Here is a 21966-nt window from a genome sequence, read left to right as displayed (position 1 = left end):
GTCCCCTATTCTGCTACGCCACACATTGCTGGGCGGGCAGCAGGCCAGGTCACCCCAGACACTGCACCGCTCTCTGTCCTATGCCAGTCTAGGCCCAGGGTGTCTGCTTCAGAGCCCATATAGCTAAGGGCCCCCTACACAGACCCAGACACAAGGCTCTCCCCATAGTGTGCCAGGGAAGCTTGGCCCGGGATGAGGTAGGCACAGACCAGGAGGGGCCGTGCAGGAGGTACAGGCTACTGCCAAAGGGAATGCGGGTACCCACGGCCACTGCCAGGCTGCCTTGGTGCTGGCATGGGCCGGTGGAAAATGCCAGGCAGCCTGGGGCCTTGGGCCAGCTGGAGGCTGCTCAGAGCCAGGGCTGAACCCAGTGGGGCATCCCCTGGCCCCTGCAGTGCTGCCACCCCCACCCCAGCACATCCAGTTCCCTCAGGTCGGGCCAGGCTGGCCTGAGAGCACAAGGACCACTTGGGGACCGAGAGAGCCCCTGATGGAGCCCGGGCCTCGGGTACCCTTTGCTCCTAAGTGTGAGGGGACATGGTGGTCCAGCTTCCAAGCAGAGGAGCGACTTCCAGGGGCCAGGGCAAGGTGACAGCTGGGTGTTGAGAGTGCAAGGCAGAGGTCCAGGAAGTGTGTCGCCTAAAATGGTAAAGCCTGTCGACAGACTCGCAGCCAGCTGCTCAAAGCGGCACCTGCCGGGGTAGGAATTTGTGGAGGACAGCTGGAGGGGAGGGCGGGCGCCTTCTGAACCTGCACCTGTGCTGAAGTCCCCTCAGGTCACCCTCTTGGCCGTGCACCTGACAGCCCTTTAGCCTGGATCCCTGTGCTGGCTGCCTCTAGGGCACTGCCCGGCACCTCTAGGCACTTGCCCGGTGCAAAGCTGACCTCTGTGAACTCCCTCTCCACTCACCTGCCAGTTTATTAAAGCCTATGCCAGCGTGAAGTCGGGCAAACACACAGAAGCGTGCAGAGGACAGAAATGTATGATATAACAAATACCCACAAAACAAACAGCTACTGGGGCGCTTAAGTGGCTTAGTGGGTCGCGTGTCGGAATCTCGATTTTGGCTCATGATCTCCCGGCTTGTGGGAAGGAGGCCCTGCGTCGGGGTCTGCGGTGACAGTGTGGACCCTGCTTGGGATTCTCTCTTTTCCCCTGCTAATGCTCTCTCTCTCGAAATAAATAAATAAACAAAATTCAGCTAGTGCTGCTGGCACAAAGATGAAGAAACAGAACGCAGCCAGCTCCCCAGAAGCACCCCTCACAATCTCTTCTCCGTTAGGGTAGCCACATTTGCACTTGGGGCCGTCATTTCCCTGCTTCTCTTAAGTCACGGTATTCCTGTTCTGTGGCCCCATCCCTGCGGGGGCTTCCTAGGTGAGGGGTGACTCTTCCCTGCAAGTCTGGGTGACGGTGCTGTTGCGGCGATGGGACACACGGGGGCGCAGGATTCAAGCCGGCTCTTACCTGTGTGTGGGTGGGACGCAGGGAATCCAGAGCCTGGGAAGCAGGTTGGGGGGCTTCCTTCTAACGGAGCCCCAGCCAGTTTCTTTGGTCTGGGAACTTGTGGTCCCCGGCCGGGTGTGGGGGCCCGATCCCTCTCTACCAGGAACTTCCTTGTGGCCCAGCCAGCTGCTGTGAAGCCTGTAAAATACTATACAGTTGGCAAAATATTACTGTTATTATGAAACAGTAAGCTCCTACTGTATGCTTGCTCAGCCTTGTAACTCAAGGCAGTTCACATTCATTTTCTTTTTTTTTTAAGTTTATTTTTGAGAGAGTGAGCAGAGAAGGGGCAGAGAGACAGAATCCCAAGCAAGCTCCATACCATCAACAAGGAGCCAGATACAGGGCTCAAACTCACCACTCATGAGATCATGACCTGAGCCAGAATCCACTCTGAACTGATTGAGCCACCCAGGTGCCCCTCACATTCGTTTTCTTATTTAGTGCTCTTGCCCTAGGAGGTAGGAACTAATCTCTCCGCAGGGAAACATCCAGACATAAAGCAACCTGCTTATGATAGCACAGCTTTTGAGTGGCAGAGCAGGGTAGAGCCCTCGTTTTCCTTAGTTCACCGCCCACGCTCTTAGCGACTATCTGTACTTAACTTCATATTATAGTCCTTCCACACAGTGAAATATCCATCGGAAGTATATTTTCAAATTTAAAGAAATATTTATTTTTAGGTCATTGCATATTAGGCTTTCAAGACTGGGCAGCTGGAAGAGGCCCTGGGACCCAGACTCCTGCAGGAGGGGCTGGCAGCTGGAGAGGGGCCTGCCTGCTTCCCCAGGCCTCCTGGGGACAAGCTTGGGGCCTTTAACAAGGATCCAGACTGAGTCACTGGGGCTGTGGCTGCCAGAGATGCAAATTCAAGGGGAGGGTGGGCGGAGGTGGGTGGGGATGCGGCCCCTAGAGACGCTCTAGGTCCAAGGACCTAATCCGGGGGACCAGGCCCTCCTTTGCTGGGCCACACACTGGAGCGTTCGCTGAAGGCACCACAACGGGCTGGGAACTCTAACCTGTTAGAAAACTGGGGGACGGGTGGTCAACAAGTAAACCAATAACTAGAGGAGAGAATTTCAGAAGTTAAGTGTAATAATAAGGAAACCAGATGGGAAAGGAGATGCGACGCGCTGGGGAGCGTTCTTGAGAGGGTGGCCCGGAAGTGTGACTCCATCCCGCCCCCACTGTTAAACGGATAAAAGGTCCTCTCCGTGAAGGCGCACCCCCGAGCCGCGCCAGTGTTAGGGACCAGCGCTTGCTCCGCCGGGGCTCCCTGCTAAGAACTCCAAGGGGATCCCTCCCATGTGAACCTCTAGCTCGGTGCGGGAAGCTTCATCAGCTCAGTTTTTGCAGGTGGCTGATCCGAAGCTCAGAAAGGCCCCGTGGGTCCCCAAGGTCGTTCGGCCAGGGAGGGGCGGAGGTAGGGTGGAGTTGAGCTCAAATCTCAAATCCAAAGAATACTTCGGGCTGCCTCGGAGGTGGCCGAGGCCGGCCTGGTGGGCTTCCCGGGGGGTGGGGACGATGTCCGGCCTCCCGGTGCGGTGCACGACACGCAGGAAGGAGCCAGCGAGCCCAGGGCACCCCACCCGGCTGGGACCCGCAGAGCGCAGGCACTTCCCGTCCCGTCCGGAGGGACCCCCTCCTGAGGCGCCTCTGAGGCCAACTGCAAAGACCGCCTCTTTTAGAATATAGAAAACTAAGCCAGACCAGCGACGGCCGTGGGTGCAGGACTGGGGTCTGGAGCTGCGTCCCCAGCCCGGGACCCGAACGGGACAACTCCACGCCCCAGCTCCCACCACGCGCCACGCCGCATCAGCGAGATTGCACGGCGACGCAGCCTCCGCCCCTGTTAGCGCCGAGACGTCGCGCCTGCGTAATGAGACGGCACGACCTGAGGTGCCGGAGAGGGCACGGGGACGCGCACGCCGGGACGTCGGGGGCGGAGCCTCTGAGCCTGGGAGCCTCTGATGGGCTGCATCGGGGAGGGGCGGGGTAAGAGGCGTTCCTGGGCGGGGCCTCGAGGCCGGTTTGGAATTTTTGGCGCGAGCCGGCTCTGCGCGCGTTCACGGGCCGTTCCCCTCCGAGAGTCCTCCCGCCGGGCGTGGGGAGCCGTCGACTGCAGACCCCCGACCGCCTGACTGCGCCGGGGGCTTCCGCGGCCTCTGCCGATCCGGAATCTGGGACCTCTCTGGGCCGCGCCCCGCCCACCCGTCAAGGTGAGCCCAGACTGGGTCCTGAGGGCCGTCTGCCGGCACTTCCTCCCGGCAGCCCCTGCCCCCCTGACAGCCCCTGCCGCGGTCAGCCTCACCCGCTCCCGGTCCCAGCCCCCAGCCCCCAGCCCCACCGACGGCCCCGCCCCGTCCCGCCGGGTCGGGCCCTGCCCGCGGCGGCCCCGCCCACTGCCGCCGCGGTTCCTGGTGACTGCCACCGCCCTCCCGGCCTTCCTCGGTGACTACGCCCTCCCCCCCATACGGGTCCCTCCCCGGGAAAAGCCCTACCCACCTTTCATCTGCAGCCCCTCCCCCGAGGCAGCCGGCCTATTCAGCTGTTCGCCAGGCTTCGCCCACGGCCACGGAGGTGAATCGGCTGTGGCCCTGTCCCGGAGGAACTCACAGTCTAGCGCGGCAGACCGTGGTCAGCGATGTGTCCGGCCCAGTGAGCGGGTGAGGCCCCCGAAAGGTCCAGAGGCCACCCAGGCCTGGCCTGGTCAGGGCCACCCAGGATTCTCCCTCCCCTGTCCCATCATCCCCAAAGCTGTGTGGCCAGGGCGGTGGTGCTAGAATGAAATGACCCTGGGGTCGCCCGAGAACTGGTTTAAGATGCTCCAGGTGTCTGGAGTGGCGCCTGGGTGTCTCAGTCAGTTAAGTGTGTGCCTTTGACTCAGCTCAGGTCACGATCTCACAGTTCGTGGGTTCGAGTCACCTGTCAGGCTGTGTGTTGCCAGCTGGGAACCTGGAGCTGCTTCGGATTGTGTGTCTCCCTCTCTGCTCCTGCCCTGTTCGTGCTGCTCTGTCTCTCTTTCTCCAAATAATAAACATATTTTTTAATGTTTATTTCGGGGACAGAAGATCTGAAGCCGGCTCTGCGCTGACAGCACAGAGCCTACGTGGGGGCTTGAACTCGTGAACCATGAGGTCATGACCCGAACTGAAGTCAGACCCTTAACGGGCTGAGCCACCCAAGTGCCCCTCCATTAAATTTTTGTTTTTAAATAAAATTTAAAAAATGCAGATGCCTGGTGTCTCCAAATATGCTAGGACTGGGCCTGGAGGCTGTACTTGTAACCAGCAGGGGGTTCTGACACCCTGGTTCTGCACTTTGAGAAACCCTGAGATGGGAATCCTGAGGTGAATACCGGCGGAGGAAGGGTCCCCAGGGGATGTCGGATGGGGGTCCCTCCCCTACCCCTCACTGCCCCAGCGACAGACTCCAGAGGACTGCTCCCTCAGGTGTCTGTTCCCCATTCACTCCCTGCTTCTTTTGATACACTGTGGCTTCCTCTCAAAATTGGACTCCTCCTCTCTTGTTTTCTTGTTTTTGTTTCTATAATAACATTATGGCAACACACAGCCCTCTCTCTCCCAACACACACCCTCAGGACCACCGCACTTTGGGTGTGTTCTTTCAATTACTGCTCAGAGCATTATTATATTTTACTTATCATGTAACAGCATTTATTTTGGTTTTCTCAAAATTTCTTTAAAAGTTTATTTTGAGAGAGAGCATGTTCGAATGGGGGCGGGCAGAGAGAGGGAGATAGAGAGAATCCCAAGCAAGCTCTGCACGGTCAGTGCCAAGTCCAATGCGGGGCTCAGCTCAAACCCACAAACCATAAGATCATGACCTGAGCTGACACCAAGAGTCAGAGGCTTAAGCGACTGAGCCACCCAGGCGCCCTATTTAGGTCACCTTTAATTTCTTTAAGCGGCTGAAGGAAGAGTGGATGGAAAGCAAGTGTATATGCATAATGTTGGCTACGGCGACCCTCTTATTTGTCACTTCTGGTTCTCTTCGTTTGTCCCTGCGACTCGAGTTACCATCTGGTGTCACTTTCCAGTCCAATGTAATTTTGTTCCCACCCACTTCTTTTGGGCTCTTATTTGTAAGTGTGTTAGGTCTATACGTTCAGTGCCCAGTACACAATTGCATGCTATCGTCCACTTACTTTTTATATCGGCTAAGAGAGGAGATATGTATTTAACCGTCTTTTGTATGACATACCAGTCCTTTGCTTCTTCGTGTCAATTCAGATTACTGTTAGGGATCACGTGCTTTTGGTCTTGAGAACTTCCTTTAGTTTTTCTTACAAAGCAGGTCTGCTAGCAGTGGATTCTTTCTGTTTTTACCTGGGAAATGTCTTTATTTTGCCTTTAGTTTTGGAAGATAGTTTTGTTGGATATGGGATTCTTGGTTGACAGATGTTTCCCCCAACACTTTGAATAGGCCACCCGCTACCTCCTGGCCTTCATTGTTTCTGCTGAGAAGTCAGCAGTTAATCTTAGGGGAGGTTGTAAGCGATGAGGCCTTTTTCTCTTACCGCTTTCAAGACTGCGTCCTTGGTTTTGGTTTTCAGCATTTTAAAACGGCGTGTCTGTGTGTGGGCCTCTCCATTCGTCCTCCCTGATGCTCCTTGAGCTCCTTGGCAGTGTTCGTGTGTTTTTCTTAGGACGGGGAGGTTTTTTTTGTGAATCACATTGGGGCAGTTTTCATCTATGATGTCTTAGCATATTTTTCTTGCTCCTCCCCTTCTTTCCTCTGCTGCACCTTGTACACACGTTGGTGCACCCAGTGGTGTCCTGCGTTTCTCCGAGGCTCGGTTCCCTTTTCTTCGTTCTTTTTCCTCTCTGTTCTTCAGACTGCATAATCTCTCTTGATCTATCTCCAGGTTCACGAATCATTCTGCCATTTCAAATGTACTGTTGAACCCCTCTGATGAATCTTTTCATTTTAGTTCTTGCACCTTTCAACTCCACAACTTCCCTTTGGTTCTTTCTATAATTTCTATCTCAGTATCAATGTTCTTTATTTGCTGAAATGTGGTCATCACGCTTCACTTACTCTTTTCAGCGTGGCTTCCTTTAGTCCTTTGAACATATTTATAGTGAGTACTGTGACGTCTTTGTTAAATTTCACATCCGGTCCCTCTCAGGTACTTTCTTTTGTCTGGTTTTCTCCTGTGTGGGGGTCACATTTTCCTATGGCTGTGGATATCTTGTAATTTTTTTTTTTTTTAAACTGGACATTTTAGACAATGTTATAGCAACTGGCCTTACTGGCTTCTTCCCCGCCTGGAGGATTATGACTCGTTTGCTTGTTTATTTTTTAGCGACTGGCTGGGCCATTGTCGCGATGTCTCTTTCCCCTGCAGCGTGAAGCCTGGGATGCCGCTCCTCAGAGGGCCCAGCCTTGGGTATGTGCACGTGCACGGTCACCTTTGAGTGACAGTGGTTGTACGGGCCTCTCTTTGTCCATCCCCGTCCTTAGCTGTTGGGCTCCACCCATTGTGGGCTGATCGTTCTGTTGTTTTTCTCAGTGCCTAGGGCATGGATTGCTCCGCAGACTGATCTAATTAATTTGGGGCTCCTTTGACAAGGTAGCTTTTGAATTCAGTGTTTGAGGTTTGTTTTGACCCCAGTAAGGCTCTTGTCCCCAGTTCTGTCTGGGAAAGTAGCCGGGCTGTGGGGCACTTGTTGCACTCATGGAGGTACCAAGCTTCCTCCTATTTGCTTACCATCAAAACCTCCAGAGTCTTTGAGAGTGTCTTTAGGCTTGAACTTCCCACACATCGTTTCAAATAGCGTGCGTGCGTGTGTGTGTGTGTGTGTGTGTGTGTGTGTGTGTATTTTTTAGGGACAGCTTCAGAATTTCTCTTCGATTGCCTGCTTGTCTGTAGACTGAATCCCTGGGCCAGAGCTCTGGAGCTAAGGGCAGCGACACAGGTGCCTGTCTGGGTGACACTGCTGCCTCAGGGTGGGAACAGTAGCCTCTGGCCTTCTGGCTTGCCTTTCCCGGTGGGGGACCTCCTGCTGGGGTCGGAGTGGCTGGGCCCCAGTGTCCCTAGCCCTCCTGCCAGATAGGGCTTTTGCCCCGCTGCACTCACCTGGAACTTGGGCCTCCCTCCGTGGCCGGAGGCGGTGGTCTGCTGAGTGAGTGCTGGCCCCACAGCTGTGAGAACGAAGACAGGAGAGAAACTGGGATTTCAGATCTTTGTTTTCACGTTCGAATTAGAGATAAGGGATGGTGGGCCTGCATCAATATTTCCACCTTACGATTTTGGAAGAGGGTGCGTATCCTAAGGCCAAACAGCTGGCTGTGATGGGGCAGGGATATACTTGTGGGGTCCCCGGCTCCAGAGCCCTTCTCAGCCAACCTGTGCTGGACTGCGCAGTCTCCAGGACATGGCCTTGGGGTTTGTGGTTTATGCTTCTCTGGCCTCCAAGGTACAGATGACTGCATGCAGGCCTATGTATACTTGTCCTCTGCCTCTCCCTGCAGGTGCGCGTCCCTGTGGCCTCCATGTTTAAAGCGGAACGTGTGTGCAGAGTGGACGCACCTCTCTTCCGAAGCCTCTTCGGGGCCACAGGACCAGGCACTGTTTGAGCGGACACACCGCTCTGTCCTGTGCACCTCAGGGCCTCCTGTGCTGGCCATGCCTGTGCCCACAGAGGGCGCCCCTCCGCCCCTGAGTGGCACCCCCGTTCCAGTCCCAGCCTACTTCCGCCACGCGGAACCTGGCTTCTCCCTCAAGAGGCCTGGAGGGCTCAGTCGGAGCCTCCCGCCCCGGCCCCCTGCCAAGGGCAGCGTCCCCATCAGCCGCCTCTTCCCTCCTCGGACCCCGGGCTGGCACCAGCCCCAGCCCCGGAGGGTGACATTCCAAGGCAAAGCCTCTGAGACGCTTCAGAGCCCCTCCTATGACCCAAGCCGGCCAGAGTCCTTCTTCCAACAGAGTTTCCAGAGGCTTGGCCGCTTGGGCCACGGCTCCTATGGAGAGGTCTTCAAGGTGAGTGGGGTGACAATTCCTCGGGCCTGCTACTGCCACCACCCCCGCCTGGAGGGGACGGTGTCCTGGGCAGCCCACTCCCCTTTCCTCCCCTGAGAGCCTGCTTCTCCTGGGCCGATTTGGCTGCTTTCTCCTTCCCCCTACTTAGGCCCTCCGCGCCCCTCAGTACACACTCCCCCCTTGTGCAGGGCCTGGCACGCCTCACAGTGGCTCCTGGCTGCCTCTTTCTCCCGCCCCAGAGCAGCCTCCTCTGCGTGGCGCACACCCCACGCCCCATCACCTCTCAGGCCAGCAGGTGCTCCCGCTACACCCTTCATGTCAGCTTTTTATTTCTCCTTAAAATATATTTCCCCTTTATATTTCCTCTACAACGGTAGTCTTCCTTACGTAAGTACTACCTGGAGACAATTTTGTTGTTAAGAAGCACAAATAACGCGGCCCCTAGACTGGTTCTTCCTGGAGGAAACCGCTGTGCCTCTCGGGTGGGTGTCCTTCCTTCCGGATCTTTTTCTCTACGTCTCCACAGGGTTGACCAGATACGGACAGACTCTTTTTGTCTCCCGCACAGTGGGTCGTGCTGGCCACGTGTTCGTGTAGCCAGATTTTTCCACGTGGCCTCGTGCCCCGAGGCCCTCTTGGGGCAGTACGTGGAGCTCTCAGGGTGGCCCGTCCAGCTCTGCTGCCGCGCACGTGGGCTCCGAGGCGGATGCCGTGCTCCGCCTTCCATAGTGTGAAGTCCTAACAGGGGCCGCCAGACCGGCCTCCTGTCCCACTCGCGGGTGCCACCTCCCTTCCAGGTGCGCTCTAAGGAAGACGGCCGGCTCTATGCAGTGAAGCGCTCTATGTCGCCCTTCCGGGGCCCTAAGGACCGGGCCCGCAAGCTGGCCGAGGTCGGTGGCCACGAGAGGGCGGGGCAGCACCCGCGCTGTGTGCGGCTGGAGCGAGCCTGGGAGGAGGGCGGCATCCTGTACCTGCAGACGGAGCTGTGTGGGCCCAGCCTGCAACAGCACTGCGAGGCCCGGGGCGCCGGCCTGCCCGAGGCCCAGGTCTGGGGCTACCTGCGGGACACCCTGCTTGCCCTGGCTCACCTGCACGGCCGAGGCCTGGTCCACCTTGACGTCAAGCCCGCCAACATCTTCCTGGGGCCCCGGGGCCGCTGCAAGCTGGGTGACTTTGGGCTGCTGGTGGAGCTGGGCGCATCTGGAACCGGTGAGGCCCAGGAGGGAGACCCCCGCTACATGGCCCCTGAGCTGCTCCGGGGCTCCTACGGGACGGCGGCCGACGTGTTCAGGTGAGGGCCGGGAGGCGGGAGGCCCTCGGCGGGCTTGGAGGGCAGGGGACGTGCAGCCAGCCGAGGGAGGGAAGTGCCACCCTAGCCCCAAGTCAGGAAGCCTCGGGCCGGGACGTCCCGCCCGGAGGGGGTGGAGGCCCGTCCTGCACTGGAGGCGTCTCTGCAGAGGCAGACTGTGGGCAGCGGACCCTCCGGCCCCTCTACATGGATCCCCCGTTTCCTCACCTCACCCCCACAGCAGGGACAATTGCTCCACTTACAGGGGACGGACACAGTGGGGCCGAAGGACTTGCACAGAGTCCACTTAGCAAGCGGGGAAGCTAGGGCTGGCCCGGGCAGTGGGTTCCGTCGTCCAGGCGGGTGACCGCCGCTCTGCCTCTAACGGCCGTATCCAGCCTTGGCGGCAGAACGATGGTGGTGACGTCAGCACCCGCGTTGCCTGTGCAGTGACGGGTGCCAGGAGGACTCACCAGGTGGTGAGGGGGCTCTGTGAGATGGGCCTTTTCGGGACCCCCAGCCCCTCCCTCCCCACTTCCCTGGCTCGTGGTGGAAGACAGCAGCCCCTCTCCACCCTCTTCTTGGGCAGCCTGGAGCTCTGGGGTCTGGGCCCCAGGGCCAACCCTGCCCCTCTTCTGTCACCGCCCCCACCCTTCCCAGTCTGGGCCTCACCATCCTGGAAGTGGCATGCAACATGGAGCTGCCCCATGGCGGGGAGGGCTGGCAGCAGCTGCGCCAGGGCTATCTGCCCCCGGAGTTCACTGCCGGTAAGTGGAGGGCAAGGACGGGAAGGAACGTGCGGCCCCAGGGAGGCCGGGCTCACGTCTGGGGCCCCTGGGCTCAGAGCTGTCACCCCTGACACGGCCCCGCCCTGTGCACAGGCCTGTCTTCTGAGCTGCGTTCTGTCCTCACCATGATGCTGGAGCCTGACCCCAAGCTGCGGGCCACAGCCGAGTCCCTGCTGGCCCTGCCCATGCTCAGGCAGCCTCAGCCTTGGAACGTTCTGTGGTATATGGCCGCCGAGGCCCTCAGTCGAGGGTGGGCACTGTGGCAGGTAAGGTGGGTGACCGTGACAGGGTGCCCAGCCGCGCCCCCCGGCCCCAGGGCCTGCCCTGCCTCCCTTGTCCCTGTCCCCTCAGGCCCTGCTTGCCCTGCTGTGCTGGCTCTGGCACGGGCTGGCTCACCCCGCCAGATGGCTGCAGCCCCAGAGCCCACCAGCCACCCCGCCCGGCTCGCCACCCTGCAGCCTCCTCCTGGACAGCAGCCTCTCCAGCAACTGGGATGACGACAGCATAGGGTGGGTGAGAGCTGAGGACGCCGGGGGTGGGGGAAAGGGGCAGTCAGCACGGCCAGGCTGCAGCCCCGTGAGGATTCGTGGTGAACAGGAACCCTCCCCCAAGCCTGCCCCCCGCCCCCCCCCCACCCCCCCGCCATCGTACCCTGGGAAGGGAGCCAAGGCCAGTGGGGGTGCGGCCTGGCCCAGCTTGAATGCGGCGGTCTCCTCCAAGCTCAGTGCAGGGACCACGCAGAGCAGAGCAGAACCGGCAACCTCACGCCTGGGGCGCTGCCTCACGAGGGAGCAGCGCGAGGGCCACGGCCGCCGCCACGGTAGGGCTGCGGTGCCCACAGGTGAGGTGCTGTCCGTCCTCTCCGGGAACACAGTCCCCAGAGCCTGGGGAGCCCGAGCCCCGGGAAATTCCTTGGTCCTAGGTACCTGGCGGCCAAGTGAGAGGCTGTAATTAAGAAACCGCTTGGGGCAGTCCTCAGGAGGAATCACGCCATTAACCCCTTTTTAAGGAAATGTCACCCATCGCTGTGGGGACGCTTTATAGCAGACATGAGGTACCAGATAGGCTTCCTTTGTCAGAAGTTCATTTGTCAGCCAGCTGTCAAAACCCACATGTTCTAAAAAGGAACAGAGGTGGCCTTTGAGTGGTCAGATGGCCTTTAAAAGTTGTGAAAGTGCTTTTTTCAAAGGGCACCATGCTCTCACTGCTCCCGACTGGGGCCCCTGCCCATGTCAGGAGCCTGGGGTCTGCACAGGGCAAGGGTTGACCTTGCTGTGGCCCCCTCCCCATGCACTCCCCACCCCTGACACCTTACTTGTCTGGCCCACCTGTGCAGGCTCTCCCTCTCTCCAGAGGCTGTCCTGGCCAGGGCTGTCGGGAACACTTCCACCCCCCGCAGTGGCTCCCCTCCCCCCCGGAGCAGGTACACACTGAGGTGAGCAGGCCCAGAGTCCAGCGGGTGGGAGGTGGTGGCTTTCAGATCCTGAGTGTCATTTGTCTCTCTTCCCCCCACCCCAGGGAGGCCCTGGACCTAAGTGACATTGACTCTGAGCCCCCTCGGGGCTCCTTCCCCTCCTTTGAACCTCGGAACCTCCTCAGCCTGTTTGAGGACTCACTGGGCCCAGCGTGAGTCCACAGGCCAGCCTTGGTGTTTTTAACCTTTTAGCCACCACCCCCTCCCCATTCCTCCTGGAGGCTGGGGTCCCTCTGGCAACTCCAGGGGTTCCTTCTGCCTGCCGTGTCTAATAAAAGGTATTTGAATCTTGGGAGCACCCAAGCTTGCTTGTGTGGCAACGGCTCTTCCTGCCCCATTTATTGATGCTGCCCGGGATCTGCGACCCTGGGATGGGCCGTGGCTGAGCCCTGATGCAGGGCCGCAGGCCAGCACACTGGAGCTAGGAGCATGCGCCGTGTGGACCAGAGACTGCCTGAGCAGGCACGTCCCCGGCGTGTTCATCGAGCCATCAGAGTATGGCAGTCAGGGTGGAGGGCGGGCCCTCAGCCCACTCAGGTCGTCATGTCTCTGTGCTCGGATGCAGCAGCTGCAGCCCCCCTCCTACCCCTTGGTCCTGGGATAAGGGGCTGCTCTTGTGGTCCAAACCCCTCACTCCACAGTCTCTGGACAGGAAGGAGAAGGCGAAGGTGAGCCTCAGGCTGGTGGGAGGGCTGGCACGCAGAGCAGACACAGGTCAGGAAATAGGGCTGAGGGCCGGGCAAGGCACCCATGAGGTACCTTATGTGTGGGGCAGGGTGGAATGACAGCTCTGGGCCGGTAGAATTCTGTCACAGCAAGACGTGACCCCAGAGTCCCTCTGGCCATACCCTCATAGGTCACAGAAGATAAACTGAGGTCCAGGAAGGAAAGGTTTCCTTCTAGCCTCCACAGTACCCTGAAAGAAGGCAAGGAGGGGAAGCTGAGCTCCGAGGTGTGGGTAGAAGAGGCTGGTCCTCGTCCACAGGGAAGAACGGACAAACAGATGAGGCTCCCAGCTGGCAAGTCCCGTTTGCTGGAAGCATCCGGGGAGTCAGCCCCTTGCACACCAGCAGAAGGAGCGAAGCATGATACTCTTGGTCCTAGAAGACCGTGGAGAGGCCGGCGTAGTGGGCGCCAGGTGGCTCAGTCCGGGGGGCAGGCGTGGCGGGCGGCCCAGAGCAGGTCGGGCACGACGCCCGCGTGCAGCTGGAGGATGGAGCCCACGCTGAGCAGGTGCATGATCTGGTGCGAGTTGCCCCAGTAATCAAAGCGGCCGGGTCCCCAGCGCTCCGGCAGGCGGGCCACGTTCACCAGCCCCCCGAGCAGTGCCAGTGCGTCCATACGCAGGTAGCAGGGCAGGGAGCCCGGAGCCCCAGAGCCCAGGCCCACTCCTCGGGCCCCGAACACGAGGAGGCGGGCGGCAGCCTGCCAACCAAAGGCGCGGAGCCGGGCGCCGGTGGAGGGAGCGGTGAGGGCCCGCCAGCCAGCCACGCCCGACAGCACGGTGTAGCCCACCAGGGCGGCTGGGCGCAGCCAGGGCCTACAGGCCAGGGTGCAGTGGATGATGGGCAGAGCCCCTGCACGGAGGAGAGATACAGGAGAAGGCATGTCAGTCCGGGGGACTGCCTGCCCTTTCCACCCAGGGCTCCCGTGAGTGTCCCCTGCCTCTTCCCACCCCCCCGCCCCCCCAGCGCCCATCCTTCAAGCCTACCCGCCCCGTCCTTTAGCTCACCGAGGGTGTTGACAAGGCAGACCCCACACATATCCAGGGCAAGGAGCCGAGTATACACAGGGCTGCCCCCTTGATGGCACATGAAGAGATGATAGAGCACAGAGCCTGTGGGCGGGGCCAGGCAGGCCACACAGTGTGTGCCCCACAGCCAGCCATCCTTGCCCAGCTGCCCCCAAGGCATGGTCATCGGCAGCAGTACCAGGAAGCCTAGGAGGGCCAGCCCTGGGAGAGGGAGACAATGATCCATCACACAGCTTCAGCCAGAGGACAGGTCCTGTCCTCAGGGAGTCTGCGGTCTAGAGATAACACAAGGGATGAGGCAAGACAGATCTTGACAATGCCGTTAGCACGCTATCTGACAGAGGCAGGCCCCGCGCCTTCAGTGACTTCAGTGACTTGGCAGAGCTCTCAAGACGCCGGGGGAGTAGACACCATTATCCAGTCCACACTTGCAGGTGAAGAAACCGAGTAACTGCCCCAGGTGACCCCGGCAAGGAAGGGGTGGGAGCAGAACAGAACCTGGGCACTCTTAACTCCAAGCTGCTCTCACCCCTAGGCCACATTACCTCCCCAGAGAGCAGGAGCCCCAATCCCCTAAACTCTGTTGTGTTGGCAGAACCCAGAAGGAGGCATGGCCTCAAGCGGAATTCTGAACAGAACATGTGGGCAGTGGTACCAGATCCCAGGGCCACTTAGCTTGCTTCTTTCAACCCCTGTGTCTTCTCTGTAAGTGATCAAACGAGGAGGCTTTGGGCCTTTCTGTCTTCCGGAAAGAAGCAAAGCCAGGCAGGGGAGAGGGGCTGAGAGGAGCTTGTTCCAGCTCCCCAGGCAGCGCTGCCTGCACTCCATTTCTCTCAGTCCCAACCAGGGTGATTCCTACACCCTTCCCTAGGCACTCTGGCATCGCCCTCACAGGGTCAAAGACTGGCACAGCGGACTGGGGCTGTGGCTGCACACTCGGCAAGGTCTGGCCAGGCCACAGTCCCCCCGTAAGGCAGGCACCCAGGTTGGGCCCAGCCTGTTCGGGGCCCCTCTCCTGGCCGGGGCAGCCCAAGGACGGGCAGGGCTGTGTCAGCAGAGCAGGGCCGCGGAGGAGGGGCCCCGAGCCTGGGGCGGGGGGGTGGGGGGGGTGGAGGAAGGAAGGAGCCGCCACCAGGCGGAGCCCCGTGTGGCTGGGCTGCTCCGGGCCGAGGGTGGCAGGGCAATTGCGTGGGGAGGGGCTGGGGCCTGGTTTCTTTTCCTCTCCTAATCGAAGTCCACACCCCATCTCCTGGACCAGTGCTGGCGGGGGAGGTGCCCCAGACACAGGGATTATGAAGGGGGTCGGACACCAGACTCCTCCCCGGGGCTCAGAGGGATTAAGCGGACTTGGTCCCTTATGCTGCTTCCTTCGCCTGCCCGGGGGCCCCCGCCCGGGGAGCGGAAGGACAGTTCCGTCTGGGACAATGGCAGCTTTGTCACCACGGCTCCTGGCCGTGCCAGGGCCCAGGCAGACCGGGACCTGAGCACTGGGGCGCTCCTCGGCCTTCCGGCCCCGGCCCGGCGCGGGCAGGGCTACCGCGGGTGTGGGATGCGGGGCGCGGCTCACCGTGCGTGTAGATGTTGCCCAGCTCGTTGTGCAAGTAGAAGAGGCTGCGTAGACAGCCCGAGCCGCTGCTGGCCGGCCGGTAGCCCGTCAGCACGAACTTGTTGAACTGCAGGTGCGGTGGCGAGCTGGCCCAGTCCAGCAGGCGCGGCCCGGCCAGGAACGCCATGGCCCGGCCCGGCGCGGGCGGCCCGCGCTCCCCTCGGCCCCCGGCTTCCTCAGTGCTGCCACAGCGCGCCGAGACTCATCCCGGTGCCTGCCCGCCGCCCAGCGCTGCGTCCGCGCACGCGCCGGGCGGGGGTCCCGGCCCGCGCCCCTCCCGCGCTGCGCACGCGCGGGCCCGGCGCCCCCACGCTGGGGCGGAGGCTGGGGACGCGCGGGGCGCCCGGGCGCAGTGAGACCGGTCCCGCTGGGGAAGGCGCGCCGCAGGGACAGCTCGCGGAGGCGGCAGCGGTCAGTCGTCCCTTCGCAGCCGGGAGGACGGGCGCGGCCGGACGCTGGTGGGGACGCCAGGCTCCGCCCCAGCAGCTCGCCCCCGCCATCCCGCCGGCGTTTCGCGCGCGGTACTCGTGACGTCGACGCTGCGAGGGCCAATGGGCGAGGCTGGCGGGGAAGCCCCACCCACGCCCGCCCAGACTTTAGCGTGATTACCATAATATATGCGCTCCCAGCCTCATTTGCATGGGGTAGCTGTGGGCTTGGGATCCGACGTTCTGGGTCCCAGTGGCTCTGCTGGAGTGACCCCGGCGCCTAGAGTCTGCCGTACGTGCCCGGGCTTTCCGCGCGACCCCCTAGGTCGACGCACCCTTGGGCACTCACCCTCGTCGCCACCAAACCCCACCCCTCACCCGGGCTCTGTCCAAGGTGCTGGCGGTCCCGGACCTTCGGACCAGTCAGGTCTAGAGCCTGCGCGTCCCCACTCCAGCCAGGGGGTGATCTCCGCCGGCCCGACTCGGCCAGAGCGCAGCAAGCCACGCTGAGTGGCCAGGCCTCACACGTGTGTCTGACGCGCCCAGCGCCCTCGGGCGATGCCCTGCCCTTCAGGCCGGGCTTCTTGTAGCCTGAGCTCGGTCAAACTCTCTCCCTGTTATCGCCCACTGCGAGGCACCTTCGGTTCCACCCAGAAAAGACAGAAACGTAGGGGAAGCTAGGGCAGGAGGTCACGGGAGAAAGGTCCGTCCCTGCCCGAGTTCATTCTAAGGCGGGTCCAGGAATGCATCCCTTTTCCGGCTTAACCCCGCCCACAACCGCTTCCCCCTCCTCCTCCTCTTCCTCCTCCTCCCCTCCTCCCCTTCTCCAGGACCCCGTCCACTCATCCTTCCGCCTCCGCCGTTCCTCGGTCCTAAACTTTCCCGGCAGCTCCCAAGCACTCTAGGCTTGGACCGACCTTACTTTGTATGGATACACCCAACTTTGGCTCATTAACATAATTCTTCTTGTCACGCAAGAACTTGCAGAGAGCCCTGTACCAAAATAGGTCCTTTATTCAGAATCTATGGCTGGCCTTTTGACTAGTTTTCTTGACCTCTCACATTTCACTTAGGGCAGCAGTCCAGAACCACCCCCAAGAAGTTCTAAAAGCAACCTGAAGTCAGAGACCCCGGTATTAAGGTTTATGAGGGAGGGGAGCCAGATTCCTCTTGCCCTTTGGCCTCAACCATCTGGACCTTCGAGGCTCAGACCAAGTTCTCAGTAATAGCACCAGAGGCTTCTTGTCCAATGTCTGGTCTCCAGGAGATGATCAGAGACCGAGCTGTCCTTACAGGGGCGGAAGGTCAACGTAGAGTGCGGCATGGAGTCTGAGATGTCCATTCCACTGGCAGAGGGTCCAGTGGACCCTAGGGATCCCGAGTCAGAGAGCAGAGATGAGAGAACGCAGGGAACTCTGGCTGGAGGCGCTCAGGGGCCGGTAACTCGCGGCTAGAACCTCAGCCTGAGGGTCCCCAGGGGGACAGGGCAGGGCCACCCCTCGAGGCCGGCGGTACCACACAGCCCAGCTTCTCCCGGGGCCCCGGGAAGGCCCCAACGCCGGGGGCCCTTTTCCCGGAGCCAGCAGACAGCTCCTAGAGAGGGAGCAGATGTCAGCTGAACCCCCAACCAATCTTACCTCCAGCGTCCTGCTCCGCCTGCGATCCCGCGCGCGACTCCCTGTGTGGACGCAAGCCCTTGTCCCTCAAGAACCCGGGATTGCCTCCCAGCCGCGTTCCCCTTGAAAGCCCCAGCTTCCCACCAGGGCCGCCCCCGGGCACCGAGGCGTCAGGCGCCCAGCTGCGTCCGCCCTCAGGCCCTGCCCCAGCGGGCGCACCGTCGGCGCAGCAGGCGCAGCAGCGACAGCAGCAGCAGCAGCAGCACTGAGACGGCCGTCACTGTCGAGAAGACCCGGGCTGCGGGCACACGGTGCCGTGAGGCAGGGGAGGGGCTGCTCCCCAAACTGCCTCCCGCCACGCGTGCCCGCCTCACCCCCCGTCGCGGCCTCCGGAGCCCCAGGCCGGGGGCTGCAGCTCACGTTGGCCCAGTCAGGGGACGCTGCGGGGGTCTGGGCCGAGCCCTGGGGCGCGCGGTCGTCGGCAGCGTCCTGCAGCCCTGCGGAGAGAAGTGTGAGGCAGGGTGGCGGGGCAGCGGGCGCAGGGCGACGAGGCGGGCTCTCACCGCGGTAGGTGAGCGCGAAGCCCTGCGCGTGGCCGCGCGCGTCGCTGCGGAAGGAGAGCAGCAGCGCGGCGGCGCGCAGGCGCAGGGGCCCGGGCGGCGGCGGGCGGGCGCCGTCGAAGGCGCGGAGCAGGCTGCCCGAGGCGGCGTCCCGCAGCTCCAGCCGGTCGCGCGGGTCGGCCAGCTCGAAGAGGCGGAAGGTGAGCTCCAGCGCGGCGCCCGGCGGGCTCAGCGCCCAGCTGCAGTTCCGGTCCGGCCCGTACTCGTCCGGGAAGTCCGGGGAGTAGATGACGCCCTGCGGAGCCGTCCAGTTCCCCTGGCAGGAGCCCACGGACACTGTGGGCGGGGCCGGTGGTCAGGACCCCGAGGCCCGCGGGCTCTTCCTTCACGGGGCGGGCCGCCTGCCCCTCCCCGCTGGGCCGCGACCCCAGACCTGCCCCACCGCCCCCTCGAGCCGGGTCCTACTCCTTCCGCGAACCGCGAATCCCCTCCTCGCGTCCCGCCCCCAACTCCACGCCCCGCCCCTGACCCCCCAGGTGCGGAGCCTGCCCTCCACCCCACTCCCCTTCTCGGGCCCCGCCCCCAGCGTACGGCTTCCCCCTCCCAGATTCCGCCCCCTACCGGGGCGTGGCACCCCGGGACCCACCCAGACCCTCTCCCCTCACCGCCCAGGCCCCCCTTCCCCGCCCACTCCTCACCTTCGTAGATGCCCAGACGCCCATCGCCGCCGCACAGCTGGCCCGGGTGGCCGAAGCAAATCTGGTCGCAGTCGGTAGCTGGGGCCGGGCGTCCCCGGTCCAGGTCGCTCTCAGAGCCACAGAAGCAGGCGTAGCCAGCCTCCACGCCCGCCAGCTGGGGGCACAGACTGGGTGACCCAAGAGGCAGGGGTTGGGGTAGGGGTGGGTCCTACGGTCAGGGTCATAAGTGGGAATCGGGCAGGAGACTCCAAAATCAGCGTCAGGGTTTGACGTCAGAGTGGGAGTTGATTTGGGTCCTGAGGTCTAGGTCAGGGTCACTGTTCTGAGCCGGAGGGGGGAGGGGCAGTACCTGGTAGCCCTTCATGCGGCAGAAGCGAAGGCACACCTGGACCGTGAGCTTCGTTGAGGTCCCGCTGGGGCCGCTGAGGGCCGGGGGTGCCCCCGAATCCACGAAGCAGCCCAGGTACCCGGGCACTGAGGGGGCAGCAGAGTCCGGCTTTGTCCGGTGCCTCCAAAAGAGAACTCTACCCAGGCAGCCCAGCCTTCCTACCCTTGTCCAGCCCGGCCCACTCACTGTGACACGTGGGGATGTCGCAGTAGCGCCAATAGATGCCCTCCTCTGTCTCGGCTACGTAGCACCACGGCTGCACGTCACCGTCGGGGTTCCTGCCGGTGGGGGAGAAGTCGTCTGGATCCACCCCAAGGGCTGCAAGCCCCAGGCCCCACCCCACAGCCTTTCTGCAGAATGGCCATCGTGTGTGTTAGATCTGGTTTGTGTGCTCCTCTCCTTTGTCACTGTCACACAGATTCTGGCTTGTCCCACCTGTTTGTGGCTGTCGACTCCGGAGGGGATGGTGGGAAGTCCTTAAGGGGCACCTGGGTGGGGTGGCTCAGTCGGTTAAGGGACCGATCTTTGGTTTCAGCTCAGGTCATGATCCTACAGTTTTTGAGTCCGAACCCCAAGTGGGGCTCTGTGCTGACAGCGTGCAGCCTGCTTAGGATTCTGGCTCCCTCTCGCTCTTCCCTTCCCCTGCTCGCTCTCTCTCTCTCAAACAAATAAATTAACTAATAAACTATTTTTTTAAAGGAGGGGCATTGAGGGCATATTTTGGGCTTCAGATGTTGCTAGGATATGACCTTATACATGAGGACTTTGAAGCCACCTGCAGTGTTCGTCCCCAACCCTGCCTTGGGCCTTGGCCACCTCCCTTGGCTTGCAACCCTGCTTTAAAGCAAAAGTGGTGAGCCCTGAGCTTTGTGGTGTCCTCTCGCTCCGCTGGGTCCCTGTGGCTCTAGACAGCAGTTGTGGCTCTGAACGCCCCCCCACCCAATCCCTCTGTCACCGAGAGTAGAAGTTGTACCGCAGGGGCTGGACCCTCCACCCCGGGGCTCGCCCTCTGACTGGGTCCCGCCTACATAGGCTCCTTGAATGCCCAGGCCTGACCCTAGGCTCTGCAGCGTTTGGGCACCTAAACGTCCCGAAAATGTCCTGAGCGGCCAGCCCCGCCCCCAGAACGGGCTAGGCCTGGTCCCTCGCCTAGGCTCTGCTCCCAGACCCTCGGGGTGGCCCTCGCATCCGCCCAGCCAAGACCTCCGTCCCACCCACACCGAGGCCCGGCCCCGGGCGGAGGCCTGCAATAGTGCGCCCAGTCCCGGGCCCAGCGCAGGCCCCGCCCCTCACCGGCAGAAGTTGTGCGGGCCCAGCCCCCACCGGCCCTGGGGGTCGCTGGCGCTGCTGTAGCTGTGCTGCTGCGTCTGGTCCCAGAAGAGGCACGGGCGGCCGGCCCCGCGCGGACCCGTGCGGTTCTGGTGGCCGCGGTAGTCGGCGCCATTCACCTGGAAGCACTCGGACAGGCCTGCGAGGCGACCGCGGGGGCTGGGGAGGTCCCGACCTTCTCCCGCGTTTTCACCGTCCCCCCCGCCACTCTAACTCCCGCCCGGCTCCCCCGTCCGCGCCCCCGGCGCCTGCGGGGCCCCGGGGCTCAGCTCCTCCCGCCACCTGCTCTGCCCCCTCCTCCGCTTCGGGACCGGCTCCTAGGCAGGCAGGCAGAGGAGAGAGCGGTGACCACGGTCCAGGCGCGGGGGCGGGACTCACCTGGGCTGTGCAGGCTCCCCGCGGAGGCCCCGCGGGGCGGCAGCGGCGGGAGGAAGAGCAGGAGAAGCAGGAGGCCGTGCGGGGCCCGTGTCTCCATCGCCCCCAGTCCAAAAGAGGTTGCCCTGGCCCGCACACGGCCCACGCCACCCCCGGGGTCGCTCCGGGGTCTTCCAGGCGACCTGGGGGGCGTTGTCCTCTGACAGCCTGTTCGCGCCCCGCTCTGGGCGGCGCTCTCCGTCTGGAGCGGTGAACTCTCTCCCGCGAGTATTTGCCTCCAGGGTTTCTGCCCCAGGAGGCGTCTCTTTGCCCCCGTGTCCCCTCTGGCTGTCCCCGGGGTTCTCTGGCCAGGGGCGGTCTCCGTCACTGCCTCTTAGTGCTGGGGCGGCGGGTGGGGGGGGGGGGACTTGCCCTCGCGTCCACACCCGCCCTCTCCCGCGGCGCCCTGCTCTCCCTCGCTCAGGTCTCTAACGCACTGGCTCCTGCCCCCTCGCGTCCCTCTGTGGGTCCCTCCCCCTTGGGTCCCTCCCTCCCCACCCCATCCCCCCGAGGCCGGGAAGCCCCGCCCGAGACTGGAGCGGAGGCAGCAGGTCCAGACGCCTCCCACGCCAAGCCCCCCCCCCCCCCCCCCCCCCCCCCCGCCAACACACTGCCCCGGGACCCTCGGTGTCCCAGCACGCTTCTCCTCTCCCCTCCCGCTCTCAAAGTCCGTGCAGGTTCTAGGGGTGTGTGGAGGAGGAAAGGCCAGGCTGGTGGACAGAGGGACCCCGGTGGCGGTGAAACACGCCCCTCTCCCAAGTACCGAATGGCTCCGGCCGGACGGAGGAAGCGCCACTCCCGGCGCCCGCACCCGCGGGGATGGTGGACGCTCAATCCCGGACAGGCAGGGGCAGCTGGTGTCTGGGGAGGAAGGCAGCTGCGCCCCCGGTCCCAGCCTGTCCCCTCCTCTCTTCCCCCTTCTTTCCGTAGGACCCCCAGCCCAGGCTCGCCGGAGCCCTCGCAGCGCGGCGGAATTCCCCCAGCGGAGCCCCCCCGCAACCCCAACCTGGCGGGGGAGGGGGAGGGGAGCAGGCCCGGGCAGGCGTGGGGGGAAATTCCCCGCCCCCTCCCCGGGCCCGACTCCTGCGAATCCTCTGATCTCCCAGCGCCGCCC

The 21966-nt window shown here is 62.4% G+C and overlaps 3 protein-coding genes and 1 long non-coding RNA gene across 13 annotated transcripts; 1 reads left to right on the top strand and 3 right to left on the bottom strand.

Annotated features, from left to right (window-relative positions):
* Window positions 1-415: 415 nt before the first annotated feature.
* Window positions 416-3572, bottom strand: LOC128774714 (uncharacterized). Its single transcript, XR_008419122.1, has 3 exons — window positions 2821-3572; window positions 1469-1655; window positions 416-639 (listed from the first exon to the last, which is right to left on the bottom strand). It is a non-coding gene; the product is annotated as an uncharacterized LOC128774714 (long non-coding RNA).
* PKMYT1 (protein kinase, membrane associated tyrosine/threonine 1) lies at window positions 2466-12363 on the top strand. Of its 9 annotated transcripts, XM_053893912.1 has the most exons (10): window positions 3570-3726; window positions 4026-4173; window positions 8006-8510; window positions 9308-9801; window positions 10459-10565; window positions 10680-10852; window positions 10938-11095; window positions 11307-11427; window positions 11923-12021; window positions 12105-12363. In XM_053893912.1, exons 3-10 carry the CDS (start codon window positions 8160-8162, stop codon window positions 12123-12125), a joined length of 1524 nt encoding a protein of 507 aa, XP_053749887.1. In that variant the 5' UTR covers window positions 3570-3726; window positions 4026-4173; window positions 8006-8159; the 3' UTR covers window positions 12126-12363. The 9 variants fall into 9 exon arrangements, with proteins under 9 accessions (XP_053749886.1, XP_053749888.1, XP_053749887.1 ...); XM_053893911.1 differs by lacking the exons at window positions 3570-3726; window positions 4026-4173 and adding an exon at window positions 2466-2597; XM_053893913.1 differs by lacking the exon at window positions 4026-4173 and having other exon boundaries at window positions 3568-3726.
* A 2-nt stretch (window positions 12364-12365) lies between these two features.
* On the bottom strand, window positions 12366-15905 carry PAQR4 (progestin and adipoQ receptor family member 4). Of its 2 annotated transcripts, none has more exons than XM_019468328.2 (3): window positions 15381-15905; window positions 13793-14014; window positions 12366-13637 (listed from the first exon to the last, which is right to left on the bottom strand). In XM_019468328.2, exons 1-3 carry the CDS (start codon window positions 15544-15546, stop codon window positions 13204-13206), a joined length of 822 nt encoding a protein of 273 aa, XP_019323873.1. In that variant the 5' UTR covers window positions 15547-15905; the 3' UTR covers window positions 12366-13203. The 2 variants fall into 2 exon arrangements, with proteins under 2 accessions (XP_019323873.1, XP_019323874.1); XM_019468329.2 differs by having other exon boundaries at window positions 13793-14088; window positions 15381-15485.
* Window positions 15906-16843: 938 nt separating this feature from the next.
* KREMEN2 (kringle containing transmembrane protein 2) lies at window positions 16844-21296 on the bottom strand. The gene is made up of 8 exons (XM_053893821.1): window positions 20817-21296; window positions 20403-20577; window positions 19296-19387; window positions 19071-19195; window positions 18722-18875; window positions 17838-18359; window positions 17683-17761; window positions 16844-17440 (listed from the first exon to the last, which is right to left on the bottom strand). The coding sequence occupies exons 1-8, from the start codon at window positions 20911-20913 to the stop codon at window positions 17230-17232; spliced, it is 1455 nt and encodes a 484-aa protein (XP_053749796.1). The 5' UTR covers window positions 20914-21296; the 3' UTR covers window positions 16844-17229.
* Window positions 21297-21966: the final 670 nt, after the last annotated feature.

This window comes from Panthera pardus, unplaced genomic scaffold (assembly GCF_024362965.1).
Source record: "Panthera pardus isolate Hobbes unplaced genomic scaffold, ASM2436296v1 HiC_scaffold_4, whole genome shotgun sequence".
Taxonomy (NCBI): Eukaryota; Metazoa; Chordata; class Mammalia; order Carnivora; family Felidae; genus Panthera; species Panthera pardus.
Note: the sequence above shows the minus strand (reverse complement) of the source record. Positions and strands in the feature narration are given on the sequence as shown.

What these genes read in the sequence shown, in the direction of transcription:
- PKMYT1 (XM_053893905.1), top strand. Translation starts at nt 7,965, where the DNA reads ATGCAGGCCTATGTATACTTGTCCTCTGCCTCTCCCTGCAGGTGCGCG. An exon ending in ACGGCGGCCGACGTGTTCAG is followed by an intron (nt 9,802 to 10,458) that starts GTGAGGGCCGGG and finishes CACCCTTCCCAG; the next exon opens with TCTGGGCCTCACCATCCTGG. An exon ending in TGGGATGACGACAGCATAGG is followed by an intron (nt 11,096 to 11,306) that starts GTGGGTGAGAGC and finishes GTCTCCTCCAAG; the next exon opens with CTCAGTGCAGGGACCACGCA.
- PAQR4 (XM_019468328.2), bottom strand. Translation starts at nt 15,546, where the DNA reads ATGGCGTTCCTGGCCGGGCCGCGCCTGCTGGACTGGGCCAGCTCGCCA. An exon ending in GGGCAACATCTACACGCACG is followed by an intron (nt 14,015 to 15,380) that starts GTGAGCCGCGCC and finishes TCCCTCTCCCAG; the next exon opens with GGCTGGCCCTCCTAGGCTTC. An exon ending in CTGCCTTGTCAACACCCTCG is followed by an intron (nt 13,638 to 13,792) that starts GTGAGCTAAAGG and finishes TCCTCCGTGCAG; the next exon opens with GGGCTCTGCCCATCATCCAC.
- KREMEN2 (XM_053893821.1), bottom strand. Translation starts at nt 20,913, where the DNA reads ATGGAGACACGGGCCCCGCACGGCCTCCTGCTTCTCCTGCTCTTCCTC. An exon ending in GGCCCGCACAACTTCTGCCG is followed by an intron (nt 19,388 to 20,402) that starts GTGAGGGGCGGG and finishes CCCCACCGGCAG; the next exon opens with GAACCCCGACGGTGACGTGC. An exon ending in GCCGCATGAAGGGCTACCAG is followed by an intron (nt 18,876 to 19,070) that starts GTACTGCCCCTC and finishes CTGTGCCCCCAG; the next exon opens with CTGGCGGGCGTGGAGGCTGG.